Source organism: Bombus fervidus, chromosome 11, assembly GCF_041682495.2.
Source record: "Bombus fervidus isolate BK054 chromosome 11, iyBomFerv1, whole genome shotgun sequence".
NCBI classification, from domain to species: domain Eukaryota; kingdom Metazoa; phylum Arthropoda; class Insecta; order Hymenoptera; family Apidae; genus Bombus; species Bombus fervidus.
In genome coordinates this window covers 5902712-5925583 of record NC_091527.1, presented here as the reverse complement: position 1 = coordinate 5925583, position 22872 = coordinate 5902712, and the positions used below count along the sequence as shown (strand labels likewise).

The window sequence follows — 22872 nt, the reverse complement described above, 5'->3', positions numbered from 1 at the left end:
AACCTTTATGCGTTATTTTGCCGTTTCGACGTTAATGAGTTAATAAAACATTCACTCGGATATACGAAAGTACATACGTTGTATAGTTTTCGTTTCAATAAAAAAGTTAGTCGTTGCTGATGCAGCAAAATTAGTTAAACGAGATCGTAATAAAACCTTCCACGCATCTTACATATTTCTCCGGCAGCAAGCTTCCGGTTTCTATATTCCTATTTCTCTATAGAAATAAAAGCACGTATTCACGAATGACCTATCTTAATTAAAAAAAAGCTCGCTCTACTAAAAACCATTCGAAACTCCTCATTATCGACTATCGGTACATCTGTTTAGCAGACTATTTAACAATCAAACTCGACACGTGTCAACATTTAATATTGTCTTTGAATTACATCGAGATATGGTAACTATCGTACAATCTTAAACACGTTAACTGCTACGATGGTCATCAGTGATCCATGTTATCAATTTTTTTTAAATGATTCAAATAAATAGATTATTATGACTGACAAATTTTCAATGTGAGTGATTTACGTAATATTATCAGAGAAAACTGCGCAAATACAATATAATAGTTTATAAGAATTAAATGTTGCTGTGCAGTATTTTGTGATCTGTTGCGGCTTCCGGTGTACAAAATTCATTTGTACAAAAACACGTGGCAGTCAACGCGTTAATATTGTTCAATAATATCATTCTATAAAAGATACGTTTGAAACAGCTTTGCACAGAGACGTACACGACTTCGAATAAAATACACACGTGAAATATACACATCGATTTGACAAAATATATACATATATCCATACACGTGTGCCTCTACATCTGTAAATCTTCGAATTGTTCATTCGTTTTGTGATTTCGATTCTTTGAAGAATTCGTGACAATTAATTGACAAACAGCTCCGGAAACTTTTGTTCCTGAGAGATAGATTTTTCATCGTGGTTAATGCATCTTTACAAGTGAAGAAAGTAGAACAAGTCGTTCTTCCTGTTTTTTCTTTTTCCTTTTTTTTTTTTTTTTAATGTAAAAAATCTAAGAACACAAGCGAAAGTAAACGGTGTGTAATTTTACTTTGAATATTTCTCTGCGGTCGGAATGTTATAAAAATAGAAGAAAGCTATATCTCTATCGATCTCAAATCCTTGTTTCTCTTACTGATAGATTTATTGTCGATCTTTTTCGTTTCTACGCAACTGGCCCCGCGACTTTAGGACACACGATAATATCCTATAAAAAATAGTACACAAGTAGTACACACATCGGTGATCTACGACAATTACCACTACAGTGTTTCACAATGTTTCTCTTAATACTCGTTTTGTACGCGTAGCTACGATTATTGTCGTTTGTTCTGTTAGAGGAAATATTCGAAACGGCGAAATGCTTTATACTAGATCTAGCTCTATATAATAACGACAACATCGATTCTCTGTAATCTAAAATAGAATCCGAAGTCTAATGACATTAAATCATTTTCAACTAGGAGAAAAATTGATTTTCAGGTATCTGTTAGCTTGTCCAAATTGACCTTCGCGCGATTTAATTAATTTTTCCTCGATAATTTCGGGCAAGCTTAATCGGGGCTTGAGGCGACCACCTCGTAAATCGAGTTTCTGTGCTAGTGGAGCGATCTGCTCCTTCGATGGGTCGCATATTTCGCGCCGTTTCTGGGTCATTGAATTATCGAAAATTCTTATTAAACCGGATAGACCGTAAAAACCACTCGATCCTATTAAAATCATCTTCCATGTCATTTCGTCTTCCACTCGATTCAACTATAGAATTAAATTGATAGAATGATTTACAGTAAATTTCTAAATACGAGTACAGTAAGTTTTAAAAGGCAAATTTGCAAATTTTGAAAGACTTTATCCACAAATATGTAACATTCGTTATCTCATTTGCGTTTCAAAAATACTCCTTCCATCGATATCTTCCGCATTGCTTCGGTTTTATCGCGAATGAACATTCTAAGTATGATTACCAAAGATCAAACAACTCCGCGAACGCTTATTAACATCCTGTACGATACACTCTGCGTAAGTTACGTCGATCGAGGAAATATAATTTGGTAAATTTGTACGCCACAAAGATCAATATTTAGAGATCTACTCTACGTATTCGATTAAAACATTTACACGAGTAACAAGAATATGTAGATTTTATTCATCGCTCGGATGCACAGCATCTCGATAATATTTCTGGAATGATCTACTCGCTACAAGTATCATTATTATCGATATTATTCCTTTCGTTCCTTCCCGACTTTCACGAAAATACTATCTTCAACGACTTATTGCTGTTTCAGCGAGTACTAGCTTTCATTCGGAACGGCAATCGTAATAACGCTAAATTCTCTCGTCGTAATTCGCATCGTTTGAGGTCTCAGAGCGCGAAAGTTAACTCAAGCTATACATTACTCTGCCATAAGTATTATGATATGTTCTAATATTTAGTGCAAATTCGCTGCTTCTAGTTTCTTGTTACTCCTCTATAAGTCTGTTATTTCGTTCGCATCACACAATCTACAGTACTAAATAAAATAAAATTTGTTAGACTTTTACAATAATAATACTTATGGCCACTAGTATACATTCATCAGAGCCATAGAAAACACTGAATGGCATTAATACTGATGGCACTACAAGTAAAAAAAAGAAAAGAAAGGATCTTCGACGAAAGTCGTTTTTGCAATCATCAAACGACACGAATAACGAGATGAGAGTGTCTGATCCTTAAAACTACGTGAAAACTGGCTCTGCAGCTTGCTCTACATTCGATTTTCCTTCGCTTAAAACGCAACAGAGGAATTTCACACGTTACCTACACGCAATAGGCTCACCCCACGATACTGAAGAGTCGCCACAGTACAAAGAAGAAGAAACATTAGGAAAGAAACTATGTCTGAGCATAGGCCATTGATTCTCTAAGCTCGAATAGTCAACGATATCACGATTAATCTCATTCGTAAATCTATTCCGATCTCTTCAGCTACCAGGCTACGTGAAATATTCCAGTACGATTTCAGATCATAAACCATGCCCAACGTTATTGTTTACTTATGTAGACTACCGTTATTATTACTTTAATCCTCTTCTACCTCGTTTGTTCGCTTAAAATGATATTTGGACATATGTATTTCTTCTTAATGGTGATCTATATCGTCAAGATTTGAAGATACATCAGTATCCTGTCGTCCTGTATGTCTGAAGTCTTTTTAAACATTCTGGTGAAGTTACTTGCAACTTGTGAATTAAAGAAATACCATGCATGTAGAAGAAAGAAATAATAATAATAATAACAACAAGAAACGTGAGCTGTGAAAACCTATCTTATCTAATATTTTAACAAAATCAACCATTTCTGATCAGCCTTTGATAATTCATCTGTCTTATCCGATTTAAAAATAATCATCCTTTGACGCGGAAGCTCTACTTTCGCAATATCATCGATCACAAAGAAGACTAGTCGATCGTTCCTCCGGCTTTCTGTCAATTAACCTTCGATCACGAGAGATCAACGCTTAAAACTTGGCCTTCTGCCTTCGAAGATCGTTGGGAATGATGATGGTGAGGAACGTGCCGAGGGCCAACGTGCCACAAAGAAAGATGTTCGCCCAGAAGTCGCCCCACTCGTTCAAGCAATAACCGTAGAAAATCGTGAAGACAATACCGAACACTTGACACACTGCGTTTAATAAACCAGTGGAGGTTCCCTCCGGTTCCGGGTATGTTAACTCTGCAGCGAACTCGAATCCCACGGGAAGGTAACCGGTCATGAAGAATCTAAAAAATTTGGAAAATAAACGTTGAATTTTAAATGGAATTTTTTCTCTCTTTTTTTTTTAATAAAATTCTTATTTAGAAACATTTTTAAAGAATTCTGTTCAATCGTTGGGGGTTATTGGAAATTGTTCATTTGGATAGGAGAATTTCAATGGGAATAAAATGACTTACCGTTAATATCGTATGTTAGATTAAATAAATGCATATATCAGAATGCTTTAGAAAAAGTAAAAATAAAAATACCTCAGCTACAGTCGCATGAGACTGCTATGTTAAAATTCATAGAGGTGATTTCTAAAATTAAATAATATTTCAAAATATCAGAGGGATAGTAGCTTTGCACTTACCCTAACATTCCAGCTGTTATGTAAATAACATATATTTCACTGGTGTCTAGCGTGAACGTGAATATAATCATGCCAAAGAATGAGAGAAGATACACACCCAATGTTGTCTCTCTGCAAATAGATTTCAAATTGAAATTCAAGCAACCTGTTAAGCACGATCTTTCGTTCCATGTATTTGTCAGATTTACTCACTTAAATTTGTGCGTTTTATCGAGTACAATGCCACACACCACAGAGCCCAACATTCCGGCGCACACGATGGTCAAGCCGATTCTTCCAGCGTCTTGTTCATGATTCTAAATATTTGTGGATGGACAATACCGATGTACTAAATAACTTTGAAATTCCATAACAATGATACATGTTCTTCGATGTAATTAAAAGATATGAACAATTAGAGCGGAAAATAAATAAAAATACAACGATAATGTTAATGGTAAAAATTGCCTTTTAATTAAACAAAATATGAGAATCAAAGGAAGTAATAAATAAAGGAAAGAAGTCAAAAGACTCACCGGGAAGTATTGAAGAACTATGTGATTGAGGAGTGTGCTGATAGCGTAAAACACGCCCACGTTGATGCCATAACTGAGCAACAATAACAAGTAACCCGTGTTTGTGACTAGTTTCTTCACAGAAACGAAGAAGCTTCCCGTGGATTCAGCCTCCCTTTGTACAGCTTGCGCTGGACTCGGAGGAATCGGTGGTTCAGACTTGAAAACTGAAAGAAACATTTTTATCGTTATTTTTACCCACACCATGGGCAATCTCGTTTAGCTGTGAAACATCGTTTCGAGGAATTTTCAATCTTAAGTTTATGGTTATTACACGCACATAGAAGTATAAGAACCAGAATAGTAGTGGTAAAAGCAGCGACGATATAAAACATCACGTGCAGTCCTCGGCCAATTACGTTGGGATCTTCGCTGTTTTGCACCAGCATCGGTGGAAAGAGAAAACCGATTGCTATACCCAACTGAAAATAACGAAACGATTATTCCAATTTCCTATAAATAATAAAAGTCAGCTTCCTTTTAAAAATAAGAATGGAAAGTATCAAACGTGGAAAATGATAGAATTTTTCCAAATGAAAAGGGAGAATGTTATTTATAGTGGCATGTTTGGTAGGGAAGTTTTGTAATGAAATAGCTGACGTATGGAGAGATGCTCGACGCCCATTGTTGTTATTCCAAGGAAGTGACAGATCATTATTCTTTTCAGCTCATCACGAGCGATTCCGACGAGAGTTCCGCTCTCGAAAGCTTGCGAGAACCGTGGCGAACTTGTACGGCCGGTGATACGTCATAAATAGCAAGGTCAACGATCATTTATATCAATTTTACGATAGCCATGGCGTATTCTTCGTTAATGCCATACGGCAAATAGGAATTTCTAATAAAAGTTTTATCGCGTGCTGCATTTCGTAGAGGACAAGCGGAATGTTCGATTTTTTAGTTGGAAAATAGATTAGTTTTTAATTATCGATATATTCTATCGTATTCTATATATTTTATACTTGATAAGACGAAAGAGAATCATTTGGCATAAAATACAAATATATAATTCATATTTTAAAGCGATGTGCGCTTTTTATTACTTTTGCGTCGTTAAGCGAAGCAATGGAATCTGAATGGAAATTCCATTCTGAATACTATAACCATGAATACTCTATTTTCGATATTTCGCATAGTATTTTGCATATAAATCTCTTTTTCACCTACGCATTAACATTCACAAGCTGTATTACTCTTCAATTTCTCCTATGTTACCATAAATTTTTCAACTAACTCAATACCTCCAATAACTCAAATAGAAAACAGAAATTGGGAAAAACATCGAAGATAAAATATAAACCTTCCAAGCAGAAAGAAGTTTAAATAATCTTTGTCCACACGAAGGCACGCAGTTCGTAACAAAGTAATCTCGTCGACAATGCACCTTGAACAGATTATCTCCCCGGGAAAGGGGTGTGTAACTTGTTGCAATGTGGTCGTTCTTTAATTCGCTGGATGGGGTCCAGGATCCCCTTATGCCGCCACGAAATGAAACGTGGGTGCACGGTTCGACTCTGTTTCCCATCTAATCACTGCTTAACTCTTCAACGAGTCCCGTCCCTCCAAATAGAGTTCTACTACACAGGTATTGTGCACTCGAGCTCCATTTATCGCCACCATTATTTAACAACTATCACGGAGTCCTACAGATCCACTTACTGATGACTCCATTTATGGAAATCGTGTGCATTTGATACGCATTTCTGTTGCCGCGGTCAATCGATTAAAGTGGAGGAATCATCGTCGTAAATTGATGGACGCTGACTTTTGAGACGGTAATTGAGACAATAGACTGATATGATAATGTGGAATGCCTTTCTCAGCATAGCGCTTTGAAACAGTACATAGATGAAGTGGAATGTAAAACGACGTTCGGAACGACCATGTTCAACAGAGTGCACTAATTAATTGGTGAAGGGTAGTTCACTCGCTTGTTCATATAATTGGCTGTTAATTTTCGGGCGAGTAATTCTAATTGGTTTACGTATTCCAGAATTGAGTTATGGGGAATAGACATGATGAAAGCGAACTTGTTTCGTAAGAGGTATCACGTTTGAGCTACCTTGAAAAGGACGTGCAAGATCAAAGATCGTGGAATTAAACAATTTAACAAGTTGAAATGTTTCGTGTTAGAGATTTTAGTAAATTATTCAACTTTATTAATTTGTTAACAAAATTAATCCGGACGTACTTTTTCTTCTTAGAAAATTTCTTAAATTCGAGAAAAGATGCTAAAGGATCGCTTTTAATACGTATAAATTCTTGTTTCGATGTTGCTAGAAATTTTCTTAAAAGATTGACATTTTTTCATCTATCGAAATGGAAGCAAAATTAGGCCAGAAATATTGAAAGACCGTAGAAGGTTGGCTCGGAACAATTTTGAAATATCTTCCAAAAGGAACGTGTAAAAACATTCATCTTCTCTGTAAAAGGTGATTCTTCCGTCTGCTACTATTAATATCCATCGTATCCATTCGATTTTAATTTTGCGAAGCATGCAGCCGATACAAGGCTAGTTGAAAATTTTTCGATCCAACAGTGACTGACCTGATTTCCAAAAACGCCGATGCTGCACGCGCTGCTGACCTGGTCCGGGCCGAACCAAACAGCTGCCAAACGTGCTGGCACCGACAGCACGAACGCTTGACTCACAGCGACGAATGTTTGACCGATGAAAGTAATCCAGAACCGATCTGGACTCACGCTCAACACTTTTATCCAGGAACCGAGCGTGGTTCCGATCGCTCCTGCCAAAGCTGCGAACCTGAGCCCCTGAAATCAGCGATTCATTTTATTTATTTTCTGTAAAAAAAAAAAAAAAAAAAAGAGAAAAGTATTACAAAGTGAATAATTGGACGAAAGACTTTTTTCAGAATTTTATTCGAACAGACGTGGAAGAACTCTTTTTATGAAGTTATTTATCACGAGGAAAATCAACGCTAGGAAGAGAGATATTATTAGTAAAGTTAAGAGAAGAAAATATATTTTTTAAAGAAATGTAAATTTTCCGAAATATTATTGGAACAGAGGAATTTTGTAAAATAAATTTATCTGTTTTGGAGAAAATTGATGTAAGATTATTGATCTTCGAATGGAAAAATTGTGTAGATTTAATTTGTTGTGTATTTAAAGTATAGCATGTTCATACGAGAATTTGAATACACTTCGATGTTCATATTTTTGATAGAGGGTTATTTTGTTACTGCAAATAATTTTTAATTTCAGACATCTGTAGGTAAATAATCAAATGTGTCGTGTCTGTTTCGTACGAAGATATCATCGACATTATGATCATCAAAGATCATAAAGCGAGATGAGAACAATTATCAATTGAAATTACTACGTTTGTTTTACCGAAATGGTAAATACGATATTTTTCTTGTATTTCGAAATCTTTCGACTTAACAAACTCAACCTGTATTATCTTCCTTCGCACATAAGTTTACAGCCTACTCCTGATCCACTAATCCTCAAAGCATATAATCAAATTCCCTTATAAATAATGTCAATGCTTTACGTTTCGAAAGAGCTAACATCCCAAAAGACTTAAAGAAAGAAAAAAAAAACAAAGAGACAGATAATCATTTTCAGAATCAGATTACAGTCCAATTAAAGTATAATATGCACATTAAATACATAATAATTGAAAGAAGCGTTAAGAAAAAAAAATCGAATGCAACTTTTTTGTATTTTTGTACGTTCTTCGATCATTTTTTCTTTGTCAACAACTTTCGAAATGCAACGAGAATGAAAAATCCAATTTTTATATAAATATAAAGATATTCTCCGAGATATCGCTCTCGATAACGAAGCAGATTAGATTAAACTTCCGATCGAGTTAAATCAACTGATTTGAAATATTTCTACTACGATAAACTCGGTTTACGCATAGATAAACGCGATTTAAGGATATCAATTTTTCCACACGATTCTGTAAATAAAATGGGCGAAGTTGATCAAATACAACTTTGGTGATCGCACTTACGAATCTGTCGAGCAGATAGCTCGCTGGAAAGATGAACGGAATGTAAGTTATCATGTAGATCATGCTAGTCATGTCAACTGAAAAACTGGACACGTTGTAATAGACCATTATGATGTTCGCGATGATGCTGTATTGGATCCACTGCATCGCATTGCTGGCGCTGTACAGCACGAAGATCATTAGAATCGCCCATCGTCGTTTGTACACCGTCGTTTCAATAACCTGCGAAAAGATTGTTTTTTAAATTAGAAACCTTTTCTGATGCTAAAATTGTCAAATTTACACTCTTATGTAAATTCTTGGATCATTTTAATACTAATTATTTTGTTCCCGGAATTTCTAGATCTTTAGTTCTCAAATATTTACAATACTTGTAATGTCAATCTTCTTATAGCTGACATCGTTTAAATCTACATTTCCACTATACTATAATTTAATTTTTTAATTGTACTATAATTTAAATTTCTTTACACCTAGAATCCTTTGAACTGTCAAATACCTAAAGTATCCTGGACCAATTTTCTCCCTGGAATTTATTAAACTTAAGTTGTTCTCAAGTATCTAAATAAAATACTGTAATTTAAATCCTGTTATAGCTGAAATCGTTTAAATCTACATTTCCAATATACTATACTTTAACTTTTTAATTGTACTATAATTTAAATTTCTTTAGAATCCTTTGAACTCTCAAATACCTAGAGTATCTAAATAAAATACTGTAATTTAAATCCTGTTATAGCTAAAATCGTTTAAATCTACATTTTCACTATACTATAATTTAACTTTTTAATTGTACTATAATTTAAATTTCTTTACATCTAGAATCCTTTGAACTGTCAAATACCTAAAGTATCCTGGACCAATTTTCTCCCTGGAATTTATTAAACTTAAGTTGTTCTCAAGTATCTAAATAAAATACTGTAATTTAAATCTTGTTATAGCTAAAATCGTTTAAATCATACATTTTCACTATACTATAATTTAACTTTTTAATTGTACTATAATTTAAATTTCTTTACACCTAGAATCCTTTGAACTGTCAAATACCTAGAGTATCTTGGACCAATTTTCTTCCTGGAATTTATTAAACTTAAGTTGTTCTCAAGTATCTAAATAAAATACTGTAATTTAAATCCTGTTATAGCTGAAATCGTTTAAATCTACATTTCCAATATACTATAATGTAACTTTTTAATTGTACTATAATTTAAATTTCTTTACATCTAGAATCCTTTGAACTGTCAAATACCTAGAGTATCTTGGACCAATTTTCTTCCTGCAATTTATTCAACTTAAGTTGTTCTCAAGTATCTAAATAAAATACTGTAATTTAAATCCTGTTATAGCTAAAATCGTTTAAATCTACATTTTCACTATACTATAATTTAACTTTTTAATTGTACTATAATTTAAATTTCTTTACACCTAGAATCCTTTGAACTGTCAAATACCTAAAGTATCCTGGACCAATTTTCTCCCTGGAATTTATTAAACTTAAGTTGTTCTCAAGTATCTAAATAAAATACTGTAATATAAATCCTTTTATAGCTGAAATCGTTTAAATCTACATTTTCACTATACTATAATTTAACTTTTTAATTGTACTATAATTTAAATTTCTTTACACCTAGAATCCTTTGAACTGTCAAATACCTAGAGTATCTTCGTCCAGTTTTCTTCCTGGAATTTTTAACTTCCTGGAATTTAAGTTGTTCTCAAGTATCTAAATAAAATACATAGTATGGCCTAAGTTTCTTTGCACTTATGATTAGCTATTGAAATTAGGTTCTCTAATACTTACGTTACCTTCATCGTAAGTTTCTTTGCACCTAGAGTTCTCACATCTAATTTTTCCCAAATCTAAATGTCTTTAAACATAATTTTTTAAAACAAATCCCTTTCTCTGAACATAATCCCTTGCTTATCTTTCCCAGTATTTTTTAAGTATCTTCGTCAAAGAAACATTCGATTCTTATAAAGAGAAAGAAAAATAATTTAAAAATAGAATAGCGGAGGCTCGTTGCTTGTAACAAAATTTATTAACACACTGTACAAGATACCAAATACAAGTTTCCGCTAGATCAGCCAAAGTTTAGAAGCAGCTCTCGTTTCACAGAGAACGTAGTCACCTGAGACGGTTGAACGCCACTCTCAATAGCCTTTACATAGTCCGCCGAGCTTTTCATTTTTGTATCCTGTTCTTGTTCCATAATCCAGCGAACGTTCTACCAATTTTTCCAAATCGATTCTACTTCACTTCTTCGAGTTACTATTTAATTTCCGCGATTCACTTCCCCTTCACTTCCTTGATCTTCCTGTATTTACTTCGCAACTATTTTCTCAAGTGCCCTTCTGTCTTTCATCGAGTTTGCTCTCTGAAAAAGATCGACAAACAAGCATTGAAACTTTTATTCGAGACATAACAAGAAAATCGTCGAGAAAGAGAAAAATTGTAAAAATTACAAGAAAATTAAGTGCGTTAAAATTTCTAAGATAATTCTGTTTTCGTAAAACAGGTGGAAAATTCACCGGTTTCATGATCTCGTTAAAAACTACGATTATAACGAATCAAGAAACACATTCCGACGAATTATGATGAAAAATTCCAACGAATGATTCTTCATCCACTATAACCATAATCCATCGTAAGTCTAATTACGGGAAATTTAATGATTCCGCGCGGTTTAAAGTAACAATTAGTGGCTAACACGCTCTTCGGGATTTAACAGGAAACTCGAACAATGAATTCGAACGTAGATGTTGGAAAAATGTATATGAAGATCTCTTGCAGAGTCCTTGACCAAAAGTGTTCTTCCTTGACTTCTCCTTTCTAATAACAAGATTTTTCTGTTACGTATTGTAATTTGAAAATTATGATATATTCAAGATTTGAAGAATTATGATATGAATAGATAGATATACAATACCATAGATACGATAGAATCACACGATCGTTTTGGACAAAAAAGTGTATGAATTTGAAAAATGTGGTCGTGAACGATGATTGAAGGATTTTTGAAGCATCTGTAATTCATAGCGAGTGATATGAACCGGTTCTTATAATAACAACGACAAACAAGACGTACGTTCAATGAACAAATACTGAATTATTTATAAGGATCGTCCTTCAATTTCCAATGTGAGTTCGTCTTCTGATGAGTAATTAACAAGCAGAATAAAATTATCAGTCATATTACTCCGCATTTAAGTCTTCTGAGTTGTAGGAATTGTGTATTCAACGATTGTTAGCGAAATTCTGGGTCACTCGCGACTCGTTCGTGATACACCTTTTATCGATAAACCGTTGGTAAACTTTTCCGTATCGAAGTGTCCCTGAATTTAGCTTCTACGCAGAAGAATCTTTGCTGAGATATCCAAGTTTACTATTATTTAAAAATACTCTGAACCCGAAGTTGTCGAGTATGTAAAAAATTCTGAAAGCTCAACTTAAGAATATTTTAAAAGCTCGAAGATTAACAAATTTTCGAATTTATTCTCGCATCTGAGTTCTCAGAAGCCTAAATTCCCGGATACTCGAGAATTCTAAAAACAAATACTGCAGAATTTCAATTTTCCAACACCTAAACGCCTACAAATTCTCAAACACATACTAAGTCTCCAACATTGTTTTTCTGGAATATTAAAAAATTTGAAATTCTGATCTTCCATATACTTAACACTTTACTGACCGCTAGCTGTTCAACAGCATACGCACGTTCGACCGGCAGCTCAGGCGCAGATTCTCCCTGGCGCCGGCTTTAGACTCTCCAATACCATTTTTTTCGATCATCGCGAACGGTAAGTTTTTCAAATTGGTATAAAACTGTGGGAGTTTACAAAGCAACGCAACTGACGCAACTGAGCAAGGTACCTTAGTGCTAAATAACAAATTACTGCTCAATTAATGAGAAAAATTGTCGGCGATAAAAAGCCGATTAATAGGCTATCGGTCGGTAAAGTGTTAACATCTTCGCAATAAGACTAACAAGTCTTCGACTTTTCGCTTACTCCTCGTGTCTGAGTTCGCGCGTACCGAGCTTCTCTCAAACCTCAGTTCACCATCCAAAAATCATTCCAATCTAACTTATGCATCTGACAACTGTGGAACCTGAATTGATTTACAAACATTCTGCAACCTTAGCTCTCTCGTCGGATTTCCTCCATTCCGATTTCTCTTGCGTTTAAGTTCCTGCAGATCGCGATACAATAATCTCAGCTACGACGACGCTGGAATTTCCATAGAATTCGACACAAAGGGATATAGAAATTCATCTCGTTTATAAAAGAGGGTGACGGTTGCACGAGGTCAACGACGATGGAGCCATATTTCTACAATAAAAACCCTGATTTAGCCAAGGAGGATCGGGTCACATGGCCCTCAAACACGGAACGTATAACTTGGCGGCTCGACCTTGCGCTCATTATCGTGCAAAAGATCGTTCTCGTCCCGTTTATTGTAATTAAGCTAGAGGGAAATCCGACGCACAATGTACGCAAGCCTTCGTCGGTAATACACTGAATCAAGAAAATATTTAAATATTATTTACATAGAAGTATAAATACATTATAGGTGTCTTTATATAGATGTTATAGTTTGTGAAATTTCGTTGATATACTGTAATGGGACACGATCGTTGTGATCATGTTGATGGAATTTGAAACTGATTCGAAAATCATACCTGATATCTATCAGCTGTCAACGTATATTATAGGAAATTAGTATGCAGTGTGAATACACAGAAGTATTTTACGGGTTAAGTAAAACATTTTGGAACTCCATTAGCATTGCCATGAGACACGGCTGTTATGATTATATTGATTTTGAAATTAATCGAAACATGCATACAGAAGTTATTACTTACTATACAGAAGATACTTACAGCAAACAGATGTTCAATAAAAAGATTATATTGAAATATGTATAATTTTATGTGCTAGACTAGATTGGTCGTGTAGTGGTAATACACGTATGTGAATATGAGTGTGTGGAAGTATGTCTGTGCACGTCGTTTCGAAAAATGGATGAATGTACTGCTCCGTTGGCAGTGTGGTATGGAAGATGGTGAGACAAAGAGAGTGCTGAGACGCGTGCAAATGTATATCGACGAAGATCCTGGAAATCGTTTATTAAATAAGTCTAAAACTATTTTAATATGAATTCTAAGTGTTTCGGAAATTAGGAACCAGAATTCTCAACAAATAGATAATTGAGTATTTAAATATTTTTATCATCTCCGCGAAATATATACTTTGCATTAAATATCTTTTATTTTCAGATTTCTTTCAAATTTTATCGATATAATTATCGTAGTTGTTTCATAATAGCACCAATGAAATTTCAAAATGTTTCGTATAAAAAAACATAATATATTCAAAAAATGGTTAATTCTATAGAATTATATCAATCTGCCTATATCATTATTTTTCTTTTTTTTTCGTGTTAGTAGAGTATAAGCTTTCGCAAGATCTCCTTGCGAAGTAGATAAGGATAATTATAAAAGCTATTTAAGAAATCTGGTCGGATAAAGATTTAGATAGGAATAATTTTGAAAGTAGAGATTTATCAGCATCTATCGATTGATAAAATATTGTAAGCTACATAGCAGGTATTTCAGATCGGAGACATAAAATCTAGCTTACAAAAATTCCGGGAAATTAACTATAATTGTCGTGATTATTGCTCGTTAGAATCTCTGATTCTAAAATGAGTCTTTGTTTTGTAAAACCAGTTGAAAATTCACAAGGCTCGGTATACGGAAAAATTTGTGAATAAATTCTCACGTGGAATCGTTCTTTCGAGCACAAATCTGCTTTAAATTATGAATGCAGTATTTCCGGTTGAAAGATAGAAAAAACGACTATCATCTGGCTGATAATTGATAAAAATAGAACATTGACGAATACGAACGAACCTCGTTACGTATGACACAAGTGTTAATCGGAGAACAAACAAACAATGTAAATCAACATAATTATCATCTTGAATATGTATGAAACGGCAAAAAAATATCGCGAAAAAAACCTTCGCCTTTGAAGGATATGTTTCCCAAAATAAATGAAAAACCGATATATCCAATGTTTAGACGACTGTTCGCGGAATATAAATCGTCATATTAAAAACTCGATATATTTTCTTTTCTTTCACAATCTTCGAACTCTAATAATTTAATTAGTAAAAGGTGACAAATGTATTGACGTTTAAAGAAAGCCAATAGATACACGATGCTTTTAATGCAACGAGTAACTCGACGACCGTTTCATAGGAAGTGGATCGAAGGTCGTTCGGGGACTCAACGTGAGTTTCGTCCGGAATTCTAGGTTTTAAGGTCAAGGATCACAGGAACTAGAGGAACCATCTAACGTGCCTGCCTCTACCATAGTGCCGAATTGCAAATTTCAATTTGAATTTACGATGAAACCCCATCAACACTTCGACAAATACGATTATTCGAACAAGTTCCAAACCGTATCAATTTTCAGGTTGAGATAATGGCTTGATGAATCATTAATTTACAGAGGAATTTAACAGCGTTGCATACGAAATGAAACGATCGTGCGACGAATGTTCGAATGATCAATGAACGAATCACGAAATGGTTGCAGCAAAGATATAGAGAAATTAAGCAACCTCCTTTTAAATGAGATATCGAAGCTTTAAAGCAGATATCGTGGAATATTTATCGGGACTCGAGTAATTTAGATTGTGCATTTGTTTTTTAAATTGTGCCACGGGCGCCACTAATTGGTCGTCGAGCGAATCGATCTTTTAATATTTACTTTACTTTCTTTCTTCGTTTGGAAATTTTACGAAGGGTGTTTTATTTACTTTTTTCATTAGAGAATTTGACCAAGGACAGAGAAAGCAGCATTGTGTCGTAGATTTTTCCTTCTTTTATCGCGATCTCTTTGTGTCGCTTGAAACAATTGAAGGACTGTGTTCTGAAAGCTTGTCGCGATACGCAAGATAAACGGCCGGAGAAAGTTCGATATTTGTTTTTTGAAATTGGAATAATTGGTCATAAATGGAAATCTTCTCAATTTAGCATTAAGTTCATTTTTTATTAGTCGAATTTCTACGCACTGTTTTATTCAATTCATAATTGACATTTACTACACAGTAGTAGTTATAAAAAGTATTTGTTTTCCACATTTCAATGCAATAATATATATACATACATAGATCTACGTAAATCTTACGAAAAGTACAACAACGTGCAAATACTCTTTTTGGTAACCATATTATTTATATCAGAGATTAAATTTTCTCTTCGTGTCGCGTAGCTATCGCGAATTAAAAATTCTATTATTCTTAGTTAACCTTTGGTTATAATCAGACTGAAACGTAATTACGTTCAACAACACGGTTGGCGCACCTTTAGTCACAATCGATGCACATTACCTTACAGAACGTACCATTAAAGTGCGACTTTAACGTCAATTACAATAATTTATTTACGATATCCTTCATTTGCTTCGAAGCATTTTTCCCTCCGCCGAAATAAAAAGTTTCAACTATCGGGAAGAAAAATATCATACAAAATTGAACTTACCTGAACGATGAAACGCGATGACCTCGTGGATCCGCCGATCGATGAAGAAGAGAGACACCTGTCTCTCGAGATTAGGTCTTCAGCGTATCACATAAAGTTACGTTAGCGTGTTTTCACCAATTTTCACTGAATTTCAGTCACGATCGATTCGCGACTAGTTTCAATTCGCGAATGCGAGACGCAAAAAAGTACGGTCGAGTCCACGTGGATCCCGCGAATGTTCTATGCCGGTCACAGAACTACGTCGATGTATCGTTGAGCCACGCGTGTACGTAGCTTTTTCGTGTTTAATCACCGGCATATATCAAACGACAATCAAATGCCGAGCAAAAGAATTCATTAAGAAAATGATCGAAGAGCTAATAAAAAAATTACATAAAATTAATTTTCTATTAGCGAAGAGAGAGAGAGAGAGAGGGAGAGGATTGCTCGATGTAATGGATCGCAGGAATGATTTCTCAGAATCTAATTTTTCCTGATTAATATTTTTCAGAGTCACTTTCCTTTCGATTAATTTTCTTTCCAGAATTAGTTTCTATCTAGTTAATTTAACCAATTTTCCACGGAATTGATTTCCCTCGTAAAATCGAAGTCAAATAAAATATATTTTGGCAATTATTTATTTCGATTAAATTATGCTTCTCCGCACAATTTTCCGTATGAAAAAGCGAGTGTATACAGCTGCGAAATTTACCCTCTTTCTCCCTCTCGCTCTGTTGTGTATTATCGATCAGTCTCTGGGTTACAGGTTACTCGATGTACGTTAACAGGTTCGTTGATTTCTTTTCGTGTGGTTTATAAAAAAAAAAAAAAAGAAAACGTTGCAGAAAGGAATAGAAGCGTTTGCGCTGGTTTATGCAGTCAGGCGAGCTCGTCTGTCATGGCTAGTCGCAGCCGATGCAACATCCGAGTCCACGGAGCGCTGGACATTAACTAAATCCGATAGATTCGCCGCGGCTCGCACCACCTACACGTCCTTCGTTTGATAGCGGCCTCGCGCGCATCGACGGAACACGGCTCGATCCATTGCTTCTGCGCGAGATTTTCGAGTCCGCGATCACCCGTGCCGCGATAAGGGACGTGTCATCCTTGTCATTTTTTCGTTAGTTGTGCGGCGCCTTGCGCGATTTCGGAGATCTAAAAGATTTGACGAATCGATCAGCTGGAGTTAACATTGATATATATCGTATTAGGCTGTTTGGATTGAAGCAAATTAGAGATACATAGGAGATTTCCTTTTTCCTTTTGTTTTTAGTCTTAGTGATGCTTTATAAAATTCTCTACATTTTCATGAAAATTTAAAATATTCATTTGAAGATTTATATAAGTTTTCTCCTTCCATTTCGTTTCTAGTTTCAGGAGAGAAGAGCAATTTTGATATGGACGAGAACAATGGTCATAGGATGTACACTGAAGATGTACAAGAAGAAGTCCTTTTTTCTGTTTTTCTTTGGCAGGTATTTGAGGAGATTCAGAAGAATATTTCAAAACAGAAATATTGTACAGTGTTTCATTAACACAAACATTTGTCAATTTTATGGCTTGACACGTGAACGTATTATTTGATTAGCGTGTTATACCAGGATCAGCTTCTTTCCCTCTTTTTAGCTCTCAGGAAAATATTACAATGTTTTGAATGACTTCGAATGGTTGGTATTAGATACGAATATAATGGGTTTAGGTAAAAGCATAGGAAGAAAGTACAAATTTTTCTTTTGGCAGTTCCTGAAACAAAACATGATAGGTCGTGTCGTTCTAGCCATACTACAGACACGTCTTGTGATTTGAGATTTCTCGTTTTCTACTTTTAATCTATCAAATGATAAGAAAAAAAATTAGTCTACATATAGAATTTTAATGTAATTTGAAATCATGATATTTTTCGATCCTGATAATAATCGATGTCCTTAATTGCTTCCTTGTTTAGATAATCTACGAATCTTTTCTTAATAAGTTAATTAACACAAATAATTAAATAATTAAGTCGATGTTTTTGGAAAGATCAATGCTGTCACATCAGTGACGTTGTTAAATCAATTCCGTAATAAAAGGGCTGATTTTTTGAAACGATTACCTTCGAATTAGAGAAACCTAATAATCTCTAATGCTGATACATTTTTGTAAAACTTCGCGATAGCTTCGACATTGAACCATTAACAATAACATTACCGTAAGTAGGAAACAATTCATTTGTAAAGATAATGCTGCCGAACGATAACAACGTGAAGCATACGAGCAGCGAATTATCGCATATTTAATGAATCTTTTAACGATGAAACTCAATGGACAAATCATCTGGAATAACACAACGAATTATCTACACTTGAATTTTGCTGCAACTTTCCGTGAAATGTCATCCAAAAATAAAAATATCTCTATCTTGCTAATGTTAATTCAAAACACGTTCGAGCTTCGGTTTCTATTCGGTTTAATCGACAGACAAAAATTACTTATTTTGTAAAATAACTTTATAAAAATTAACGCTGCAAATGATAATATATTGTTGCATAAATATCAAGAACAATGTGTCGAAGCGTTCCGATCTAATCTGTCTGATCAAACACCTGATCGTTCTACTTCGTGAAAATGATTCTGGTTAACACTTGTCGGCTGCAAAATATATTGTCATAAAAAAATTCAAAATGCTTCAAAAGAAAAATTATTTTATAAATATGCAGAACACGTATCAAAACGTTCCAATCTCGTCTGCCTGATCAAACACATAATCACTTTACTTCGTGAAAACAGTTCTGATTAAGAAGCCATAAGGTGTGAAAATACATTTTCACTGAAAATATGAATACTTTAAATAACGGACAATATATAAACATTGAGAATATACAGAGAAACGTTCTAACTACGCTTGTCTGACCAAACACATAATCATTCTACTTTGTGACAATAGAACAGAGAAAGAGACGAGAAATGTAGAATAATCATATCGATGTCAATATGATACAAATATAGTGGATACTATAAACAACGCAAATGTTTATGTAATACAGTTTCTTTGCGCGAAAAACTCGTTTGATCAAAGAAAGTATAAATCATAGAATCGGTTGGTTAAATCATTGGATGACATGCAGGGCATCGCTGTTTATCGTGATCTTTATCGGTGTAAGACTTTGTTAACAAAAAACAACGAGCAACAGTTGCAGTATACAATGCGACATGGATTCACTAATTGCCCGGTTCGTGCTCGCAGCGTGATAGTAAACCGAGTAAACAGGATCTTCCAAGAATGCCACTGCCTAAGCCCCGCAAATCCGATTTTACTGTCAGTGAATACAGTCGATCACGTATCAACGAGCGGATATGTAGCAATCGCGCCTAACTGAAAGAAAACCGTGAAAATTCTCAGACTTTTAATCAAACTTCCACGAAAATGTAATATAATATGTACCTTCTACGCTCGATTTACGTATACAAAATACTATACTCTATAGATTATTAATGAAGAGATAAGCGTATCTGGTTTTAACAAAATTAGCTTGAAGTTTTATTGCCATGTGTTTCCTTTCTAAAAATATCAGAAGAAATATTTTTTCGTTTTATTGATAATTAATAAAAATACATTTCTGTCAGAGTATTAAAACAAAAAAAAAAAAAAAAAAAATGCAATCTTGGAAAGAATGTGAGACATATAAAATTTTTCTAATGATATTCTTAAAAGAAATATCACTTTTCCTTTATTTACTATTTAAATTAATAATTTGAAGTGAAAAAATTACAAAATGAAATAGATGGCCAATCATCTGATTGTAAGTATACTAGTCGCGTTTGGATTAACCTAATTACCTATTGTAACTTATATAATCTAATTTCCAAAAAGGAAATATGTTTCCTGTATTTATCGTTGTTAATTATTTGTAAGCAAAATATCTATTACGATAATCGATCTAGGAAGATCTATTTTAATTAATTTCGAGAGTTATTTCTGAGTAATCGTATTGTTTCAAGAATCACGGCCGATCAGATGATCTTAACTCGATCCTGTAAGAATTTTCCATGAAACGACCCTCTTCACTTATCGTTATCCTCGACCACTTGCCAGTGACGAATGTTTCATTGTTGCTTGTTTTTTTGTATCGTAGATAAAAATTATATCATCAATGAGATAAAAAGCCGAAAAAAAGAGAAAGAAAGAGACGAGAAATAGTCAAGTACGTGCTAGAAACCTGGATAAATTTGCCTCGACACAAAAAGAATCTCTCTGGTAAACAAGAGATTCGATCTTCAGTTAAGATAAATCGAGATAATACACAATGAGACCAATATTTTAAAACAAACCAATTTCTCTACCCTTACGTCGATTGTTTGGTGTTGAAATTCTTTTGAAAATACTTTTTTATCTTTCAAACGAGAGTCACGTTGTCGAAACACGTCCGGTTCGACTTGTCTCTTACAATTGACGCAATATGTTTAAACAATTATTATTGTGCCACTGTTACTGGATTCCACTCGGCCTTGCTAAACTCGAATCCAGACGACCAAAGCAACTACGTGATAAGGCGCGTCATTGATAAAACATTTTAGTGACGATCAAAACTTTTATCTTCATTATCTCATGCGCGCGCCGTATTACACGACATAAATTATGTTACCTGATGTTGAGCTGTTCTTCTTCGGTTATGCAATGTTTCTCTTTCTGCATCTAAGAATTATATATATATAGGATGTATGTGCATGTATACAAAAGATGAACAAGGAAACATTCGTTTGATCCATCGATGTTTGATATTGTTCAAGGAAACTTCGATATCGGTGCTTCTTAATTATCTGCGGTTCTTTGTGTTCTGTTTTTAGCTAAGTAATTGGAGAATTAGAATAGACAGTGTTATCTATATGGTGTTTTGAGTATCACGATGTTTTATGATGTTTTTGTTGTGGTTATATTTTGGAGATATTTTTTTTCACTACTCGTGAACGGAAGATTTTCTTTTTCCTTGATACAAAATCGATTAAATAATAGTTGATAGATAAGATAAACTTCTTATCTGTGCAATGTCCGGCACAATATTGTTTTGATATTTTTGTTATGGTTCTTGTATTTTCTTCCAAATAATTTTCTTCAACGGAAGATTGTTCTTCACTTTCGAATGTTATCGAATTGTAGATGGATTAAAGGAAATGTCAATAGAAATAGTTGACAGATTTTTTATATGCGTAGTATCACAAATTTTTACAATAATTATATTTTAAGAGTATTTCCTTGTTCTTCATTGTTATTCAATTCTTCGTAACAGAAGAATAAAGGAAAGTGAAAGAATAGAAAAAAATATAATTAATTATAACTATGAAATAAAAATGCTCTGATTCTCTGGTAGGCGCAACTTTGAGAAACAAAAGATTAAAATCTGAATATATGTTAATTATATGATTCGATTTAATTGAAGATTATCAAGGAATTGGGACAACATTCATAATGTCTGAAGTAATACCGGCATATCGCAGTAATAGAAAAGTTTCTTTCCAAGGATTCCACGAAGTGCATAGTATACAATATATGTACTGTATATAGTCTATGTCCACGTCGTTGCTGATAAAAGTTACGAACAGTAGAAAAGTCGCGCGAGCAAGACTATCTCAATAAGGCGCTTATCTAATCGAACAAAAAAGTAACGAAAATAAAAAGAATTCATACCTGACGAGATTGCGTCCGATGAGAATGCTGATTAGGGTGCAGAAGACCGGTCGATTCTTGTGGAACATCTTTTTGAATTTCGTTCATCGTTTTGAATTTCTTCGTCATCGAATGCACACGCTCGATTTTGATCAACGAACTCCTACTTTATGCTTCTTTGCAACTGTCGAATTTTCTTCACTAAAAAACTTCAAACTTTCGTAGGCAAAATAACGAAATGTAGCAAAGGAAGAGACCTAATTTATGGCACTCTCGAGCTTCTTCGCTTCCGTTTCTTAGAACCGAGATCGACCAAGGCCAGACGATCGTTCCGAGCGTAGGAATCTCCACGTTTTCTTACAATTTGGTAATTTTTTAAACGTGAAACTACTAAAGATTCGAGTAAAGATAAGGTTAATAGAACTGGAGTTAATAGAAAAGCTTGAAGCGTGCGTTTTAATAAATTTTAAGAAAAGTTTCTGACACCGTGGATACTATAACGAAGCAGGATCACGAAAGCTTTAGTCGTCGGAACGTGCGGTCTCGTCGTTCGACAGGCGGCGATTGATTATAACCGAAGATCCATGACGATTGTGCGAAGCCGCGCCTGTTGGCAAAGCAGAGCCGAACTGGAATATTAATTTTCCTAGCAGAAACGTGTTTACAATGTCTGAAACGGGTGCAGGCTTGTCGACTGATACGAGTTTCACATTATTTGATTAGTGTGGTGAACTATGACGTTGAGTCGGGGCGTTGACGAATTCTTTTATATTGGCAACATTTATCGAATTATGATTCTACTGCTAATTAACGCAGCTGCCATTAAGTCAAGCTATATTGTCTCGACGAAGAGAAGAAACGTTTAACAAACGTTAATTAAAACGCCAAGTCTTGAGAATAATTAAAAGTTTCTAATAGGAAATTGAAATCGTTGCTTGACTCTTTGTAACTTACTATTAAAATACCATTTGAATTCATGTAATAATTTATTCATTGTTAAAGCACCATATAACTTGCTGTTAAATCTT

The 22872-nt window shown here is 34.3% G+C and overlaps 1 protein-coding gene across 3 annotated transcripts; it reads right to left on the bottom strand.

The window, feature by feature from the left end:
• Positions 1-702: 702 nt before the first annotated feature.
• LOC139992584 (choline/ethanolamine transporter flvcr2a) lies at positions 703-22467 on the bottom strand. Of its 3 annotated transcripts, XM_072013530.1 has the most exons (11): positions 21866-22465; positions 16916-17358; positions 16222-16580; positions 10801-11046; positions 8672-8893; positions 7234-7458; positions 4967-5108; positions 4648-4853; positions 4325-4428; positions 4133-4243; positions 703-3785 (listed from the first exon to the last, which is right to left on the bottom strand). In XM_072013530.1, exons 4-11 carry the CDS (start codon positions 10879-10881, stop codon positions 3524-3526), a joined length of 1353 nt encoding a protein of 450 aa, XP_071869631.1. In that variant the 5' UTR covers positions 10882-11046; positions 16222-16580; positions 16916-17358; positions 21866-22465; the 3' UTR covers positions 703-3523. The 3 variants fall into 3 exon arrangements, with proteins under 3 accessions (XP_071869631.1, XP_071869632.1, XP_071869630.1); XM_072013531.1 differs by lacking the exons at positions 16222-16580; positions 16916-17358; XM_072013529.1 differs by lacking the exons at positions 10801-11046; positions 16222-16580; positions 16916-17358 and having other exon boundaries at positions 21866-22467.
• Between the last annotated feature and the right edge of the window lie 405 nt (positions 22468-22872).